Source organism: Misgurnus anguillicaudatus, chromosome 14 (genome assembly GCF_027580225.2).
Source record: "Misgurnus anguillicaudatus chromosome 14, ASM2758022v2, whole genome shotgun sequence".
Classification (NCBI taxonomy): domain Eukaryota; kingdom Metazoa; phylum Chordata; class Actinopteri; order Cypriniformes; family Cobitidae; genus Misgurnus; species Misgurnus anguillicaudatus.
Window position 1 is genome coordinate 24,144,552 of NC_073350.2, and position 20,016 is coordinate 24,164,567.

The following is a 20,016-nucleotide window of genomic DNA, read 5'->3' on the forward strand; positions in this document are numbered from 1 at the left end:
CCGAGCAGCTCCGAAATACCAATCACGTGGGCGGTACGGTTCGGGCGGAGAGGGGTTAACCCCTCCAACTCTACCGTTACCGCCGCTCGAGCGGGCACGGCCGCCATCTCCGGAACGACTCCACTCCGGAGGAAATTTGGACACCCCTCTGATGCTGCAGAAGTGAACGGGACCAGAAGGAGGTCCAATGGATTCGGCAGACATCGTAGAACACGACTCTGCCGTCTCCACCGGAACCTCAACCGGCTGAGGATGAAAGGCCGGTAGGTGGAGGACGCGCCCTCCGTCCTCCTCAGCGTAGTGATGCGAAGAGCGTCATGCGAGCGCTTGACAGCCGCACCATGGCGGTGTCAGCACTGCAAAGACGCGGACAGCATTCCCGTAGAAACGTCAGTCGTCTCCGCAATCCAAGAGGGTTATGCTCTCACAGAGAGAACAAAAACTCTCCACGAGCGCAGCCTCAGAGTGCTTGATGCCCAAGCATGAAGACAGCGCTCGTGACCGTAACTGGAACCCTTATACCTCTCACATCCAAGATCGCACGGACGAAAAGCAATCCTGAAAAGGACGCTGATCTCCGAATATACGAGAGAGTGGCTGTCTTTAAAAAGACACAGAGCTCTCACGTATCACTCTTTCAGGGAAATCACTCTTTAGGTGCTCAGCTGATGATGCGCACAGGGAAAGGCAACGCACACACTAAACTCAAAACAAAAAATATGCAGAGCAGTGGAATACTGCGAGCGTCCGCTGTGTTAGTACTGCTTGTCAATCAACTTCAGCAACCGTTCCCCGAAGAGCAGATAGTAGCTTCTCAGTCAGATAAAGCCGGCTTTCGAAGCGAAAAAAAGCTATTTCCCTATTTGCACGTGCGCCTTATATGCGCACCTGGCGGGGCGGCGCCAGCATTATGCAAATATCTCAATGCCAAGTTCATTGGCGTTTTAGTAGTATTCGAAGCAGATTGGTCTCTCTAAGCGAGCTCCCAATTCGTCGGTCACGACGTGACGTCGTAGTGACCGACTGAAAGGGAACTTGGCAACCACCAGTGATTATAGTCAAAGCCATGAAAGGAATAATCCATGATGACTCATGGTTTTAGATGTGTTGTTGCAGTAGTTTTAGGCAAAAATACTATATTCTATCTCAAAACCAGTAGGTGGCGCAATGAAAAAATTGTGCATGCAACATCAGGTCATGATTGTGTTACATCTAGCTAGTTTTATGACAATACACTTTAGTTTAGTTAAGAAACAGTTGTATGACCATAAGGCTGGCTTGTTATCAAAGGTTTTGTTCAATTATAAGGCCATCTAGTGGTGCAAGCACACAATTTTTTTTGTGTTGCCTCAGAATGTGCTCATGCATCAGCGTAGCAAATCTGGTGAAAAAATATATTTTCGTTACGAAGTTACAACCATTTATGTGTAAAAAACACAAAATTTGAATGTAATTTTTCGTTTTTTGCAATTTTCGGCAATTTCTGATGAAAATTTTAATATAACGCCAATAGAACTTTTTGTTCAGAAGGTAAGGTTAGTTTCTTCCTATGGTGTTTTCGAGACGATCGGAATAACGCTCGCGGAGATATTCACGCGTGTTTTTTAAGCGCTATTTTGCTGCCCAGGGTTAACCGTAAGGCGAAATCTGGCATGTTTGGTATCGTTGGACTCGGCAACTATTCAGAACTCCAAAGAAACAAGTCCTGTGAAAATACGTCAATCGGAGCCAAAGTTATAGGTGTATAAAACATTTCTCTGGCCACTAGGTGGCGCTGCAACGAAACTGTGCATGCACCCTCGGTTCCTGACTGGCATCAGAAGTACCAAGTGTCGTGTCAATAGGCCTAAGTTTGACGAAGATACAGCCTAAAATCAGTTTTTTTGCGCTCTACGTAAAATTTGTTAAGGCGGTATACGACAACGGATTGCTGTATCGAAATTCTTTTGATAACTTTTTGCCATGAGTGTCTCAAGATGATACATACCAATTTTCGTGGCAATCGGAGAAAAGCCCTAGGACGAGTTCGAAAAAGTAGGTTTTACGAATAATTCAAAATGGCGGAACAATTTTTATGACGGAAAATAACGACATAGGGTCCAATCGAATCGTCTTGAGCCAAGGAATCAGAGGAAGTAAGAATTTTGTTTCTAGGGCTTACGGATCAGAAGTTATAAGCAAAAACATAAGTGCAACTTTGGACTGTTGGTGGCGCTAGTGGGTTAGACATAGAGACTCCAAATTTGCTGTGGGGACACATTGGACTGTCCTTTATCAGTGTGCCAAATTTCATAACTTTCCTACGTACGGTTCTATGGGCTGCCATAGACCGCAATGGCGGAAGAAGAATAACTAATAATAATAATAATTATTATAAAAAGAAAACTAACAAATACAATAGGGTTCTACGCCCCTTCGGGGCTTGACCCCTAAATATAGCTGCAAGCAGCAATACCGGGGTCAAGCCGAAAAGGGCACAGAAGGATGTAAAGGTGAGTTTGGATAAGCAGTTTAAAGAACCTAGGAAAATCTCTTGATTTCAGACAACATAATATAACAGTTTCCAGCAAAAAAGCTGCGTTCTCATTCAGTGAAATCACTCCCTCTGTTCTCGAATATCATTGACAACTAGAACACTGAAGGACATGTGAGTGGTGCTTGCAGTGGAAAACTCAGCTCACAAGATGTTACAGTGGTGTTAATGAGTCAAAAGAGACCATCCCCGTGTCTCTATCTTGTTCTGATGCAGAGATATAGCTTTTGCAAAAACGGTTGATAAGGTATTCTCAATGGTTGCTAGGGAGTGAATTGGCAACCACCAGTGATTATAGTCAAAGCCATGAAAGGAATAATCCATAATGACTCATGGTTTTAGATGTGTTGTTGCAGTAGTTTTAGGTAAAAATACCATATTCTATCTCAAAACCAGTAGGTGGCGCAATGACAAAATTGTGCATGCAACAACAGGTCATGATTGTGTTATATCTAGCTAGTTTTATGTCTATACACTTTAGTTTAGTGAAGAAACAGTTGTATGACCATAGGGCTGGCTTGTTATCAAAGGTTTTGTTCAATTATAAGGCCATCTAGTGGTGCAAGCATACAATTTTTTTTGTGTAGGCTCAGAATGTGCTCATGCATCAGCGTATCAAATCTGGTGGAAAAATATATTTTCGTTACAAAGTTACAACCATTTATGTGTAAAAAACACAGAATTTGAAGGTATTTTTTCGTTTTTTGCAACTTTCGGCCATTTCTGATGAAAAATTTAATATAACGCCAATAGAACTTTTTGTTCAGAAGGTAAGGTTAGTTTCTTTCTATGGTGTTTTCGAGTCAATCGGAAAAACGCTCGTGGAGATATTCACGCGTGTTTTTTAAGCGCTATTTTGCTGTACAGGGTTAACTGTAAGGCGAATTCTGGCATGTTTGGTATCGTTGGACTTGGCAACTATTCAGAACTCCAAACAAACAAGTCCTGTGAAAATACATCAATCGGAGCCAAAGTTATAGGTGTATAAATCATTTTTCTGGACACTAGGTGGCGCTGCGACGAAACTGTGCATGCACCCTCAGTTCCTGACTGGCATCACAAGTACCAAGTGTCGTGTCAATAGGCCTAAGTTTGACGAAGATACAGCCTAAAATCTGTTTTTTTGCGCTCTACGTAAAATTCGTTAAGGCGGTATTCGACAACGGATTGTTGTATCGAAATTCTTTTGATAACTTTTTGCCATGAGTGTCTCAAGATGATACATACCAATTTTGGTGGCAATCGGGCAAAAGCTCTAGGACGAGTTCGAAAAAGTAGGTTTTACGAATAATTCAAAATGGCGGACAAATTTTCATGACGGAAAATAACGACATAGGGTCCAATGGAATCGTCTTGAGCCAAGGAATCAGAGGAACCAAGAATTTTGTTTCTAGGGCTTACGGATAAGAAGTTATATGCAAAAACATAAGTGCAACTTTGGACTGTTGGTGGCGCTAGTGGGTTAGACATAGAGACTCCAAATTTGCTGTGGGGACACATTGGACTGTCCTTTATCAGTGTGCCAAATTTCATAACTTTCCTACGTACGGTTCTATGGGCTGCCATAGACCGCAATGGCGGAAGAAGAATAACTAATAATAATAATAATTATTATAAAAAGAAAACTAACAAATACAATAGGGTTCTACGCCCCTTCGGGGCTTGACCCCTAAATATAGCTGCAAGCAGCAATTACCGGGGTCAAGCCAAAAAGGGCACAGAAGAAAGTAAAGTTGAGTTCGGATGAGCAGTTTAAAGAACCTAGGAACATCTTTTGATTTCAGACAAAACAATATAACAGTTATCAGCAAAAGAGCTGTGTTCTCATTTAGTGAAATCTCCCCCTCTCTTCTCAACTAGCATTGATAACTAGAACACTGAAGGAAATGTGAGTGGTGCTTGCAGTGGTAATACTCAGCTTACAAAATGTTACAGTGGTGTTAATGAGTCAAAAGAGCCCATCCCCATGTCTCTACGATAATCTGATGCAGAGATATAGCTCTTGCAAAAACGGTTGATAAGGTATTCTCATTGGTTGCTAGAGAGTAAATTGACATCCACCAGTGATTATAATCCAAGCCATGAAATGAATAATTCATGATGACTTATGGTTTTAGATGTGTTGTTGCAGTAGTTTTAGGCAAAAATTACCATTTTCTATCTCAAAACTACTAGGTGGCACACTGACAAAATTATGCATGCAACCTCAAATCATAACTGTGTTGTATCTAGCTAGTTTAATGACTATACACTTTAGTTTAGTGAAGAAACAGTTGTATGACCATAGGATTGGCTTGATATCACAGGTTTTGTTCAATTATAACGCCATCTAGTGGTGGAAGCATACAATTTTTTTTGTGTGGCCTCATACTGTGGTCATACATCAGCGTATCAAATATGGTGAAAAAATCTCTTTTCGTTGCGAATTTATAACCATTTATGTGTAAAAAATACAAAATGTAAAGGTAATTTTTCGTTTTTTGCATTTTTCGGCCATTTCTGATGAAAATTTTAATATAACGCCAATAGAACTTTTTGTTCAGAAGGTAAGGTTAGTTTCTTCCTATGGTGTTTTCGAGTCGATTGGAATTACGCTCGCGGAGATATTCGCATGTGTTTTTTAAGTGCTGTTTTGCTGCGCAGGGTTAACCGTAAGGCGAAATCTGGCATGTTTGGTATCGTTGGACTCGGCAACTATTCAGGACTTCAATGAAACAAGTCCCGTGAAAAAACGTCGATCATGTCCAAAGTTATAGGCATGTAAAGCATAAGTCTGACCACTAGGTGGCGCTGCGACGAAACGGTGCATGCACACTCAGTTCCTGACTGGCATCTCAATTAACAAGTTTCGTGTCAATAGGCCTAAGTTTGGCGAAGATACAGCCTAAAATCTGTTTTTTTGCGCTCTACCTAAAATTCGTTGACGCGCTATACGACAACGGATTGGTTTATCAAAATTCTTTTGATAACTTTTTGCCGTGAGTGTCTGTAGATGCTACATACCGATTTTCTTGGCAATCGGGCAAAAGCTCTAGGACGAGTTCGCAAAAGTAGGTTTTACGAATAATTCAAAATGGCGGAAAAATTTTCATGACGGAAAATGATGTCATAGGGTCCAGTCGAATCGGCTTGAGCCAAGGAATCAGAAGAATCAAGAATTTCGTTTCTAGGACTTACGGGTCAGAAGTTATAAGTGAAAACGTAAGTGCAACTTTGGACTGTTGGTGGCGCTAGAGGGTTGGAGATAGAGACTCCAAATTTGCTGTGGAGACACATTGGACTGTCCTTTATCAGTGTGCCAAATTTCATAACTTTCCTACGTACGGTTCTATGGGCTGCCATAGACCGCAATGGCGGAAGAAGAAACGGAAGAAGAATAACTAATAATTATAATAAGAAAACTAACAGATACAATAGGGGTCTTCGCCCATTCTGGGCTTGACCCCTAAATATAGCTGCAAGCAGCAATGCTGGGGTCAAGCCGAAAAGGGCACAAAAGGATTTAAATTGAGATTGGATAAGCAGATTGAAGAACCTAGGTAAACCTAATTATTTTAGATGAAAAAACAAAAAAGTTATCAACAAAAATAATCTAAGTTCTTGTCTACTGCAATCGTCCTTTTGTTATTGACAATCATGGAACATGAGAGCACTGAAGGACATGTGAGTGGTGTTTGCAGTGGCAAAACATGGGTCACATTATGTTATAACAAGTTTAATTAGTAAAAAAAGAGACCATCCCCGTGTCTCTACGATGTTCTGATGCAGAGATATAGTTTTTGTAAAAGTGGTTGATAAGGTATTCTCAATGGTTGCTGGGGAGTGAATTGGCAACCATCAGTGATTATAGTCAAAGCTATGAAAGGAATAATCCATGATAACTCATGGTTTTAGATGTGTTGTTGCAGTAGTTTTAGGCAAAAATACCATATTCTATCTAAAAACCAGTAGGTGGCGCAATGACAAAATTGTGCATGCAACATTAGGTCATGATTGTGTTACATCTAGCTAGTTTTATGACTATACACTTAGTTTAGTTAAGAAACAGTTGTATGACCATAAGGCTGGCTTGTTATCAAAGATTTTGTTCAATTATAAGGCCATCTAGTGGTGCAAGCATACAATTTTTTTTGTGTGGTCTCAGAATGTGCTCATGCATCAGCGTATCAAATCTGGTGTAAAAATCTCATTTTGTTGCAGAGTTATAACCATTTATGTGTAAAAAACACCAAATTTAAAGGTAATTTTTTGTTTTTTGCAATTTTCGGCCATTTCTGATGAAAATTTTAATATAACGCCAATAGAACTTTTTGTTCAGAAGGTAAGGTTAGTTTCTCCCTATGGTGTTTTCGAGTCGTTCGGAAAAACGCTCGCGTAGATATTCGCGCGTGTTTTTTAAGCGCTATTTTGCTGCGCAGGGTTAACCGTAAGGCGAATTCTGACAAGTTTGGTATCGTTGGACTCGGCAACTATTCAAAACTCCAAGGAAACAAGTCCCGTGACAATACATTGACCACAGCCAAAGTTATAGGCGTGTAATACATTAATCTGACCACTAGGTGGCGCTGCGACGAAACTGTGCATGCACCCTCAGTTCCTGACTGGCATCACAAGTACCAAGTGTCATGTCAATAGGCCTAAGTTTGACGAAGGTACAGCCTAAAATCAGTTTTTTTGCACTCTATGTAAAATTTGTTAAGGCGGTATACGACAACGGATTGGTGTATTGAAATTCTTTTGATAACTTTTTGCCATGAGTGTCTCTAGATGCTACGTGCCGATTTTCGTGGCAATCGGACAAAAGCTCTAGGACGAGTTCGAAAAAGTAGGTTTTACGAATAATTCAAAATAGTGGAAAAATTTTCATGACGGAAAATGACGTCATAGGGTCCTTTCGAATCGTCTTGAGCCAAGGAATCAGAGAAAATGAGAATTGTGTTTCTAGGACATACGGACCAGAAGTTATAAGCAAAAACATAAGTGCAACTTTGGACTGTTGGTGGCGCTAGCGGGTTAGACATAGAGACTCCAAATTTGCTGTGGGGACACACTGGAGTGTCCTTTATCAGTGTGCCAAATTTCATAACTTTCCTACGTACGGTTCTATGGGCTGCCATAGACCGCAATGGCGGAAGAAGAATAACTAATAATAATTGTAAAAAGAAAACTAACAAATACAATAGGGGTCTTCGCCCCTTCGGGGCTTGACCCCTAAATATAGCTGCAAGCAGCACAGAAGAAAGCAGCACAGAAGAAAGTAAAGTTGAATTCGGATGAGCAGTTTAAAGAACCTAGTAAAATCTCTTGATTTCAGACTAAATAATATAACAGTTATCAGCAAAAAAGCTGTGTTTTCATTCAGTGTAATCTGTCCCTCTCTTCTCGAGGAGCATTGACAACTAGAACATTGATGAAAATGTGAGTGGTGCTTGCAGTGGCAATTCTCAGCTCACAAAATGTTACAGTGGTGTTAATGAGTCAAAAGAGACCACCCCCATGTCTCTACGATGTTCTGATGCAGAGATATAGCTCTTGTAAAAAGGGTTGATAAGGTATCCTAATTGGTTGCTAAGGAGTTAATTGGCATGCACCAATGATCTCCAAGCCATGAAAGGAATAATACATGATGACTCAAGATTTTAGATGTATTGTTGGAGTAGTTTTAGACAAAAGTACCATATTTCTATCTCAAAACCACTAGGTGGCGCAATGACAAAATTGTGCATGTAACCGCAGGTCATAACTGTGTTACATCTAGCTAGTTTTATGACTATACACTTTAGTTTAGTGAAGAAACAGTTGTATGACCATAGGGTGGCTTGATTTCAAAGATTTTGTTCAATTATAAGGCCAACTAGTGGTGCAAGCATACCATTTTTTTTGTGTAGCCTCAGACTGTGGTCGTACATCAGCGTATCAAATATGGTGAAAAAATCTCTTTGCTTTACGAAGTTACAACCATTTATGTGTAAAAAACACAAAATTTGAAGGTAATTTTTCGTTTTTTGCAATTTTCGGCCATTTCTGATGAAAATTTTAATATAACGCCAATAGAACTTTTTGTTCAGAAGGTAAGGTTAGTTTCTTCCTATGGTGTTTTCGAGTCGATCGGAATAACGCTCGCAGAGATATTCGCGCATGTTGTTTAAGTGCTGTTTTGCTGCACAGGGCTAACCGTAAGGCGAATTCTGGCATGTTTGGTATCGTTGGACTCGGCGACTATTCAGGACTTCAAGGAAACAAGTCCCGTAAATATACGTCGATCGGAGCCAAAGTTATAGGTGTATAAAACATTTCTCTGGCCACTAGGTGGCGCTGCGACGAAACTGTGCAGGCACCCTCAGTTCCTGACTGGCATCACAAGTACCAAGTGTCGTGTCAATAGGCCTAAGTTTGACGAAGATACAGCCTAAAATCTGTTTTTTTGCGCTCTACGTAAAATTCGTTAAGGCGGTATACGACAACGGATTGCTGTATCGACATTCTTTTGATAACTTTTTGCCATGAGTGTCTCAAGATGATACATACCGATTTTCGTGGCAATCGGACAAAAGCTCTAGGACGAGTTCGAAAAAGTAGGTTTTTTAAACAATTCAAAATGGCGGAAAAATTTTCTTGACGGAAAATGAATTCATAGGGTCTAATCGAATCGTCTTGAGCCAAGGAATCAGAGGAAGCAAGAATTTTGTTTCTGGGACTTACGGATCAGAAGTTATAAGCAAAAACATACGCTCAAATTTGGACTGTTGGTGGCGCTAGAGGGTTAGAGATAGAGACTCCAAATTTGCTGTGGGGACACATTGGACTCTCCTCTATCAGTGTGCCAAATTTCATAACTTTCCTATGTACGGTTCTATGGGCTGCCATAGACCGCAATGGCGGAAGAAGAACCAGAATAATAATTATTATAATAGGAAAACTAACAAATACAATAGGGGTCTTCGCCCCTTCGGGGCTTGACCCCTAATAAGAAAACTAACAATAACAATAGGGTTCTACGCCCCTTCGGGGCTTGACCCCTAAATATAGCTGCAAGCAGCGATACCGGGGTCAAGCCAAACATGGCAAAAAATTATTCATACGTGATGACTGTCATGATTTAAGATCTAAGTTTGCATTAGTTTTATGAAAAAAAAGCAATTTTTTCGTATATTGAGACCACTAGGTGGCGCTGTGCCGAAACAATAGATGGTGCCTCAGGTCATGACTGTGATGACACATACCAAATTTAATGTAAATACGATAAAGCGATACGGAGATATAGCCTTAAATGACTTGACCACTAGGGGGCACTGACCAAAACAATAGAAGGTGACTTAGGTCTTGATTGTGATGACACCCACCAAATTTGGTGTAAATACGATAATGAGATGCAGAGATATAGCTTCAAATCTCTTGACCACTAGGGGGCACCGAAACGTTTACAAGTCCTCCCAGAACATGTTGCTGATGAACCATACCAAGTTTCATAACAATACGCAATTGCGTTTCTGAAATACTTGAACTTAAAGAAAAATTCAAAATGGCCGACACACAAAATGGCCGACCAAAAACCATTTGGTATCGTTTGACTCGGCATGCCTCACGAAATCTAATAAGACCAGTCTCATAATTTTACATTCAAATTTGCAGTAGTTATAAGCAAAAATAGACATTTTTTATATCTCGTGACCAGTAGGGGGCAGTGTGACGAAATGGTGCATGCGCCTTCAGGTCATCACTGTTATGACATATCCCAAGTCTCATATTAATACGCAAAAGTTTTGCAAAGATACAGGCTCAAACACATTTTGGCGTGCTCGCCCTCGCACTCTTTGATACGTTATACGACAACGGATAGGTCTACCGAAAATCTTTTGATAACTTTTTGTCTAGAGTGTCTCTAGATGATGCATACCAAAAATCAAGCCAATCACACGAGCGCTCTAGGAGGAGTTTGAAAAAGTATGTGTTCAATATAATTCAAAATGGCCGACAGGAAGTAGGTTTGACTCAGACATATTTGGTACAGTCGGACTCAGCATGAGCCAAGGAATCAATAGAGTGAAGTCTTATGTCATAGTGGCAATTTAATCAAATGATATAAAGATTTAAAAAATTGTTTTTACATATCCTGACCACTAGGTGGCGCCGTCCTAAAGATTTATAAGTGCGCTCAGAACATGTCACTGATGAACCAAGCCAAATTTCGTAGCGATACGCCATTCTGTTTGTGAAATATTGAACTTAATGAGAAAATTCAAAATGGCCGACACCCAAAATGGCCGACCGAAAACCGTTTGGTATCGTTTGACTCGGCATGCCTCAAGGAATCTAACAAGACCACCTTCATGATTTTAGACTGAAGTTTGAAGTAGTTATAAGCGAAAATAGGCATTTTTCGAATCTCGTGACCACTAGGTGGCGCTGTGACGAAACGTTGCAGGCACCCTCAGGTCATGACTGTTATGACATATACCAAGTTTCGTGTCGATACAATAAAGTTTTGCGAAGATAAGGCCTCACGTCCGTTTTGGCGTGCTCGCCGCCATATATGTTGTCAATTTATATGAGAACGCATTGGTCTATCAAAAAGCTTTTGATAACTTTTTGTCATGGGTGTCTCTAGATGCTACATTCCAAAGGACATGCAAATCAGACAAACGGTCTAGGAGGAGTTCGAAAAAGTAGGTTTTACAAAAAATTCAAAATGGCGGAAAGATGTGCATGACACAAATGACATCAATGTGTGCATTTGAATCATCATGAGCCAAGGATTCAGAGGAAACAAGAATTTAGTTTCTAGGACTCACGGGTCAGAAGTTGTGAGCATGAACATAAGTGCATATTTGGACTGTTGGTGGCGCTAGAGGGTTTGAGTCAGACACACCAATGTTGCTATAGTAACTTCTGAGACTGTCCTCTACATGTGTGCCAAATTTCATAACTTTCCTATGTACGGTTCTATGGGCTGCCATTGACTTCAATGGCGGAAGAACAAGAAACTGAATAATAATAATAAGAAAACTAACAGAAACAATAGGTGTCTACGCCACTTCGTGGCTTGACCCCTAAAAATATAGCTGCAAGCAGCGATACCGGGGTCAAGCCAAACATGGCAAAAAATGATTCATACGTGATGACTGTCATGATTTAAGATCTAAGTTTGCATTAGTTTTATGAAAAATAGCAATTTTTTCGTATCTTGAGACCACTAGGTGGCGCTGTGCCGAAACAATAGATGGTACCTCAGGTCATGACTGTGATGACACATACCAAATTTAGTGTAAATACAATAAAGCGATACAGAGATATAGCCTTAAATGACTTGACCACTAGGGGGCACTAACCAAACAATAAATTGTGACTCAGGTCTTGATTGTGATGACACCCACCAAATTTGGTGTAAATACAATAAAGAGATGCAGAGATATAGCCTTAAATGACTTGACCACTAGGGGGCACTGACCAAAAAATAAATTGTGACTCAGGTCTTGATTGTGATGACACCCACCAAATTTGGTGTAAATACGATAAAGAGATGCAGAGATATAGCTTCAAATCTCTTGACCACTAGGGGGCACCGAAAAGTTTACAAGTCCTCCCAGAACATGTTGCTGATGAACCATACCAAGTTTCATAACAATACGCAATTGCGTTTCTGAAATACTTGAACTTAAAGAAAAAATTCAAAATGGCCGACACACAAAATGGCCGACCAAAAACCATTTGGTATTGTTTGACTCGGCATGCCTCAAGAAATCTAACAAGACCAGTCTCATAATTTTACATTCAAGTTTGCAGTAGTTATAAGCAAAAATAGACATTTTTTATATCTCGTGACCAGTAGGGGGCAGTGTGACGAAATGGTGCATGCACCCTCAGGTCATCACTGTTATGACATATACCAAGTCTCATATTAATACGCAAAAGTTTTGCGAAGATACAGGCTCAAACACATATTGGCGTGCTCGCCCTCGCATTCTTTGATGCGTTATACGACAACGGATAGGTCTACCGAAAAGCTTTTGATAACTTTTTGTCTAGAGTGTCTCTAGACGATGCATACCAAAAATCAAGCCAATCACACGAGCGCTCTAGGAGGAGTTCGAAAAAGTAGGTGTTCAATATAATTCAAAATGGCCGACAGGAAGTAGGTTTGACTCAGACACATTTGGTACAGTCGGACTCAGCATGAGCCCAGGAATCAATAAAGTGAATTCTTATGTCATAGTGGCAATTTAATCAAATGAAATGAAGATTTTAAACAATTTATTTACATATCCTGACCACTAGGTGGCGCTGTCTTAAAGATTTATAGGTGTGCTCAGAACATGTCACTGATGAACCATGCCAAATTTCGTAGCAATACGCCATTCTGTTTGTGAAATACTGAACTTAATGAGAAAATTCAAAATGGCCGACACCCAAAATGGCCGACCGAAAACCGTTTGGTATCGTTTGACTCGGCATGCCTCAAGGAATCTAACAAGACCACCTTCATGATTTTAGACTCAAGTTTGAAGTAGTTATAAGCAAAAATAGGCATTTTTCGAATCTCGTGACCACTAGGTGGCGCTGTGACGAAACGTTGCAGGCACCCTCAGGTCATGACTGTAATGACATATACCAAGTTTCGTGTCGATACATTAAAGTTTTGCGAAGATACGGCCTCACGTCCGTTTTTGCGTGCTCGCCGCCTTGTATGTTGTTACTGTATACGAGAACGCATTGGTCTATAAAAAAGCTTTTGATAACTTTTTGTCTGGGGTGTCTCTAGATGCTATATACCAAAGGACATGCAAATCGGAAGAACGCTCTAGGAGGAGTTCGAAAAAGTAGGTTTTACGGAAAATTCAAAATGGCGGAAAGATTTGCATGACACAAATGACATCAAATTGTGCATTTGAATCATCATGAGCAAAGGATTCAGAGGAAACAAGAATTTAGTTTCTAGGACTCACGGGTCAGAAGTTATGAGCATGAACATAAGTGGATTTTTGGACTGTTGGTGGCGCTAGAGGGTTTGAGTCAGACACACCAATGTTGCTATAGTAACTTCTGAGACTGTCCTCTACATGTGTGCCAAATTTCATAACTTTCCTACGTACGGTTCTATGGGCTGCCATTGACTTCAATGGCGGAAGAGGAAACATAATAATAATAAGAAAACTAACAATAACAATAGGGTTCTACGCCCCTTCGGGGCTTGACCCCTAATTAATACCTCTTCCATAGAAGTAAAGAGTAGAAAAAAGAAATACATTTCGTACAGAGACATTTTAAGCAAGTCTTGCTCAAGAGTTGTCAGGAGAAGGTGCGTGAAGGGTTTGATGTTGTTAAGGGATTATGAGAAATCACATCAAACACGTAGTTCACAAGAGGCAAAAGAATATCAAATATTCTTATATGCTCCTTTAAAGACATTCATGTTGTTGCTTTGTGTATGCCTGGAAGCCCACTAACACAAAGAGTGAAGCATGCTTCATGTTTATTTGAACAAAGTTTCAAAGTTTTTAATGTTCATGCATTCAAATGTTTTTTTAAAAAGTCAAAAACCAGATCTTTGTAGTTTCTCAATATCTTTCCCCTACTGATCAAACCAATCTGTACAGGTTCTAGGTGTGATAAGTGACTAGCTAGCACAATCCATCTAACTGCACAATATCATGTAGCTTGTTCGGTTGACCTTTCATAATGGCTCATTGGAGAGCGTGGTTTGCCTGTGTCACTGGACTTCCACATTCACACCATGACAGCAGTGAAATGAGTTTGCACTCGCTGGTGGAATCAGGTCAGATGCAGATATAAAAATATCCCCTATGGTACTTGCACAGGACCAAGATCTAACACATAACTTCTCTTTACTCAATTTCGCATTAAAAATTCATTAGCAAATTAGCAAGAAGGACGGACACACCGAGGTGACCCCATCTGTTGGCGGTTTTACGAGTATATGGCTACACCAAAGGGGATATTGAGTCTTTTTCGTTGCCATTTGATTTGCAGGGGAGGATTTATTTTTCTGTGTTAACATTTATCTACATGTGAAACCCAGGGCATTGGAGCAGCTGAGGATAAAGGAGATGTTCTTCTGAATAAATCTCATTGGGTTTCAAAATCTTCTGAAATCTCATGTGCACAAATAAAAATCCAAACTGAGTCCCAGTCAAGCCTGTTTATGGTGACCATTCTTTCTTTTATTTAAAGGTGTACATCAAATACATAAATGTTGGGTAAAAATTAACACATAGATCTGCCAAACAAACTGCCCGTGACGGTGTGCAGAAACAACCCGCTGATTTAGCTCCATCTCAGAAGTGATACACTTTCATATAATAATTATTCTAATAATTAGTAAAAGGTCTCCACCTATTCTCCAACCCATACGATTGCTTTGGTCATTTGTCCATTTGTCCAAATACGACCAATAGATTCATATAATATATCAAACTTAATATATTAGGGTATGAAATTATATATATTGAGGTATAATTTTGCAATGATGGTATGTACTGGGATATGATTTTCAATTTAAACCGCCAGGATTAATTGTATTTTATTACACATTACACTCTTCAGGCTTTAGGGCAAATAATGTACCTATTTATTTACTATATGATATAAAAAGCAGTATACAAACAGTCACAACTCTTTAAAAATGTACTTAAAATATTTTTAAGTGTACCGAGATCAAACGATCGATTTATTTGAAGAAAAGATGCGAAAGTGATCACAATCGGCTGTAAATATCAGATCCGGTGTTCAAAAACTGCCGCCAGAAAAGGCGATGATACATCTTCTATGATTGTGAAAAGGCTCTTGTGTGTCTCGTGATCGATTGCATCATTTCGTTAGCTAAGAATGTGAAGCGCTATTGGCTCTTGACCGACTACGTCATGCTGGTTTATGTTTGAATGTGATCTGATTGTGAGTTTTGATCACAGAGTTCTTCATATAAAGTAATCGTATTGCTTCAGGTCGCAAGGTTTGCAACGCGAATGGTTGAATAATTTTATACTGTTTTATGCAATATATACCTGTGACTGTACTTTTACTTTTGTGTTGTGTTTTATATGAAATGAATTATTACATAATCAATTTTTTTAAATCAATTAGATTTAGTTTGAATCTGATTGACACTATGATTAGGATCAATTCAATGCAATTCACTATGCCGGATCACCATTTTAAGTGAAATCATTTAAAACCCAAAAAGCGGGGGTCAAACAAATCTACTGCAATGTTCCCTGAAACTCATGACACACAGAAAAGGACATCGCAAAAAGCAGATTCAGTGATGATAGCATATCAAATCTAATACCATTTCACCTGAATGCAGAAAGTCAGACAATCTGAGTCAGAGCTGTCACAAAGATTGGGAGGATCATCACCAAAACTGCTGTTTTCATCTGCTAGGCAAAATGTTTTTTAGCTCTTGGCAGACGATGATAGTTACACCGAGAAAATTTCCCTGTCTGACTAGGTCTATGGAACTGACGGAGTATTGAAGCAAGTATAATTTGGCGCTGTTGACAGAAAAGCGCTTCTGGCTAGCTCTGTGCACGCACCTGTTTTTCTAGCAAGACTGACAAGCACAAAGCAAAATAAGAAAAATCCTTGAAAGCTGTTGTGATGTAGACCGACAAACAAGTGATTCGTTTTTAATCAGGTGCTCCATTGCCTTCTGGTAAAAAATCCAAATAGCAAAGGAGCACAAATTAGAAGAGTTGAATGAGCAAAAAGAAGCCCACTTAAGAAACTTAAGCATAATAGATGACCTTATTTCTGATGCCAGCTCTTATCAAGCAAAGTCCTTAGTGCAGCTTATTCTTTTCTTTAAGATCTAACCACAAAATGATGGCTATAAATGTCTAAATGGAACAAATATGACTTGTATAATCATTTAGCCATTTGGCAAACACTGTTAAAGGGACTTTAAAGTGAGGGGCAACCTTCCGATCTCTCTAATGAAGCCAATACGGAAGTGACATAAGGGGATCACACACCGGACGGGCAGCTCAGCGCCGCGCCGTTCTAAAAAAAAAAACGAACACATTGTTTTACATGAGTATACGCACACCGGTGCCGCCAGGTGGCACCTGTCCACGCCGCCAAGCTTTGACTCACGAAGTTGCTCAAATCTCTGTCACGCCACACAGCGCCACTCACATAGTTTAAGTAAGCAATAAGGTACGAGAGGCTGTGCCGTATCGTGAATAAGTAACGGCTGAAAGGCGTTGTTAGGCACGACGCGAAGCGGAGTGCCTGCAACCCCTTCAGCCGTTACTTATTCATGATACAGCACTTGCCTCGAGTACCTTATTGCTTTTATAAAACGGTTACCACACAATATTAAAGTAAAAAAAAATATTACTGCAACTTTCATGAAGTTAAATCAATAAAAGCATTCCTTCCGCTAGAAAAAATAGTCCCTGACTGCGAACAACAACATGAAAGCTCAAATAAAAACAACAAACTGTTCTCAGACTTTGTCTCATTACATGTTTATGTGTTGCTAAGGGTGTTGCTAAGGGCGCAGTGATATTAAATAGAACCGTTGGGTGAAGCGGTCATAGTGTTTTATCGTGAATAAAGCACACCTATTGACCAATCAGAATCAAGGATTGGAACTAACGTTTTATAACATTAAATAACATCATATTTGTCCCAAATCATTAACGATTACCATTGGCTGCTAACGTATATTTTGCTTTTTGAAGTAGACGCTATCTAACGAAGCTCGCGCTATTTTATGTGCACTTCCGGTTTACGATACCTCCGAGTTGTCCTAGATGCGACTCGATGTGACGCGACGCTGAGCCTCGTGGCCGGTGTGCAACCTCCTTTAAACTGCAATTCATTGACTGGCCACTAGAGGCTGGCTCCAAAAGGGAGTCAATTCCCATTGACCCTCATGTTAAAATGTCCAACTTTAGAGTAGTAAATAATAAAATAAATTTTTGGCCTGTATAGCTAATTTTGCCCTTCATGACAACTGGGGGTGATTTTTTTGTAACTGATTCGTTTAATTTATATTAAGCCTTAAAATTCTGCATAATTAAGGGCGTGGCCACTTAAGTGACAGTTGAACGCCACTGCTGTCACTAAAGTCGAGCTAAGCGGGCGTGGTTTCAGCAACCAGCCACCTCGGCTTCACCCACGTCCCGCGTCTTTACTCATTTACGGATATCTGCGAATGATGCGCAGTAACACGTGGCCAAGATGGCGGCGGCAGGCACAGCCTACTATTGGCAATCTTCAAAAACCTATGGGTGACGTCACAGACACTACGTCCATCTTGTTTTTACAGGCTATGCTTCATGCATGTTTTGTCTTTGGGGTTGCGTGCGGCATCTTCTACCGACTGAGATACAAGAATGTAATTTAACTTTTCACAAATGATCTTTAAAAGCAACACCACATTATTTTGGTTCCATTTTGCTTTGTCCTTAGAGAAGACATCAACATATAGAGTCACACAAGAACATAAGCATCAACAGAACATTTGAAAATGTCAGCATTGAAAATGTCATGGGTTCAATCCTAGGGAACAAACATACTTATCAAATCGCTTTAAAGTGTTTGCCAAAAGCAAAGTTTAATGTTAAAACAAGGATAATCAAGGCATTTCATCAAAACAACATGTTGTCACTTTTGTCTATCTATAATGTCTGCAGATTCTACATCAAACTGTTTTTCATATTTCACAGCTGCCATTAATTCCGAACTTCCTAAAAGTCTCGAGTCTCCTTTAATTTCTGAGTTGAAACCCAGAGGGTCTCTATCAATATATCATTTCCAGACTTCTTGTTCTCGTGACCTTTTAAAGACTTTGAAAGCCTCTGTTTTGATTTCCTCACCACGTTCATGATTGAACGATGTGATTTTTCTAGATGAAACACAACCTCTCTTTGGACAGGCTAAATCATTTAGATTGATTGCACATGAGTTAGAACAGCAGGTCAGGAGCTGACAGATACATGTGTTGTATTGTACACTTAGTGGGAATGGTCACTATAGTTGTTCAATACACAGGCTTAACTGCACATGTAGGACCACCTCCTTGTATCCAGAACTGGACCCAACCCTGGTTTCGTAAACCCCATGCACTTACCCCTGGAGATCCTACCTGGAAACCTTGGACGGTGATGCGCACTGTATCCCCTACCTTTGCCTTGGCAGGGGTTATCACGAGCTTGGGGCCTTTGGGAGCCGCTATGGAGAAAAACAAGAAAAATGTTGCATAATTTTAAGCCAATCACACTTGTTTTACATATCAAAATTAATTGATCTTTTTTTTGTGTAAGAATACAAAGCAAGTGGTGTAAATTACGAGGTCTCAAAATCTAAATATGAAATTCATTTCTATAAGTAATTTTAATATTTGACATGGCTTTGACTGGGTATCATATGATAATTAAATGACCACAATGAAATATGCTCACAAAATAGTGTACAGCCTGAGCATACTTCTCTTTAAAAAAGTATACTTGGGTTTAAGGTCATGGCGTTTGACTTGGAGGTCACTGGTTGAGACCCTAGGGAATCTATATGTTTCCTTCATTGAAATGGCTGAAGAGTATTTATTCCCCAAGAGGGACAAGAACTAAATTGGCTAGGCACTCATTACTGAAGAAGAAACAGAGCGTGCAAGGCAAGCTGTGGAGAAAGTAAGATAAGAGACACTTAGAGAACTAATTCCCTTGTCTTGCCTGGACTGAATCTCCGGATGGGTTTAATTTGGTCGGAGAGAACGACTTGGATGTGATGAAGGAAAGGAAGGTTAAAACATCATATTCTGACCTTCTCAGACACCAAGGATTGTCTTGTGTACTCAAGGGAAAGATAAGGAAGTGATTCTGTACATGTCTGGAAAGCGAGACAACGAGTGAAACTTCATCTATCGGCACTTTATGGCACCCGAGTAAGACCGGCCTTGTGTTAAGTGGTTCTGCATCGTTTACTCTCATTACCAGCATCCACTCTGCATAGCTTTGAGAACCATAAAACAAGTTTTGTGAGCCATATGTTTGTGCTAATACATAATTTCAGTGCTAGGCTTGGAAAATGTAGATTAGAGTCGAAATTGTACAGAAATACATCCCGCTGTGCCACTTTTCAACCATCATTACGGCTAATGCTACTCTTTGGCTTCGACTACACATTTGGATAATCCAACTACCGAGAACTATTTTAAACAATAGCTAATCGTGCTTTTAGCCATCAATAAAGTCACACAGTGTCCAGCAAAAACTAATGAGGCATCAGGCCGGTCTTAGTCGGTTTAATGATTACCCCCCTAGTGCCGCTTAATGGATTATCATTTCCGCTCTTACATCTGTAATGGATCATCTGAATGTATATTTCACACATAAATCAAGTTATAGCAGGACGCTGTACTGAATACACAGAGATCCTCTTTCATCTCCCTCGCTATTATAAAAATGATTCGGGATATTAGCAGCCCGTCTCTGTAGAGTGGAGAAAAAGATGTGAAATGC

General features: G+C 40.0%; 1 protein-coding gene across 3 annotated transcripts in view; it reads right to left on the reverse strand.

Annotated features, from left to right (window-relative positions):
- The window catches only part of igsf21a (immunoglobin superfamily, member 21a), a 346,434-nt gene that overhangs the window by 30,461 nt on the left and 295,957 nt on the right, over positions 1 to 20,016 (reverse strand). For 2 of the 3 annotated variants that reach the window (XM_073876128.1, XM_055184958.2), the window contains exon 7: positions 18,630 to 18,730. In XM_073876128.1, coding sequence (XP_073732229.1) covers positions 18,630 to 18,730 — 101 coding nt within the window. The remainder of the gene's footprint in view (positions 1 to 18,629; positions 18,731 to 20,016) is intronic. The other variant, XM_055184959.2, reaches the window with a different exon arrangement.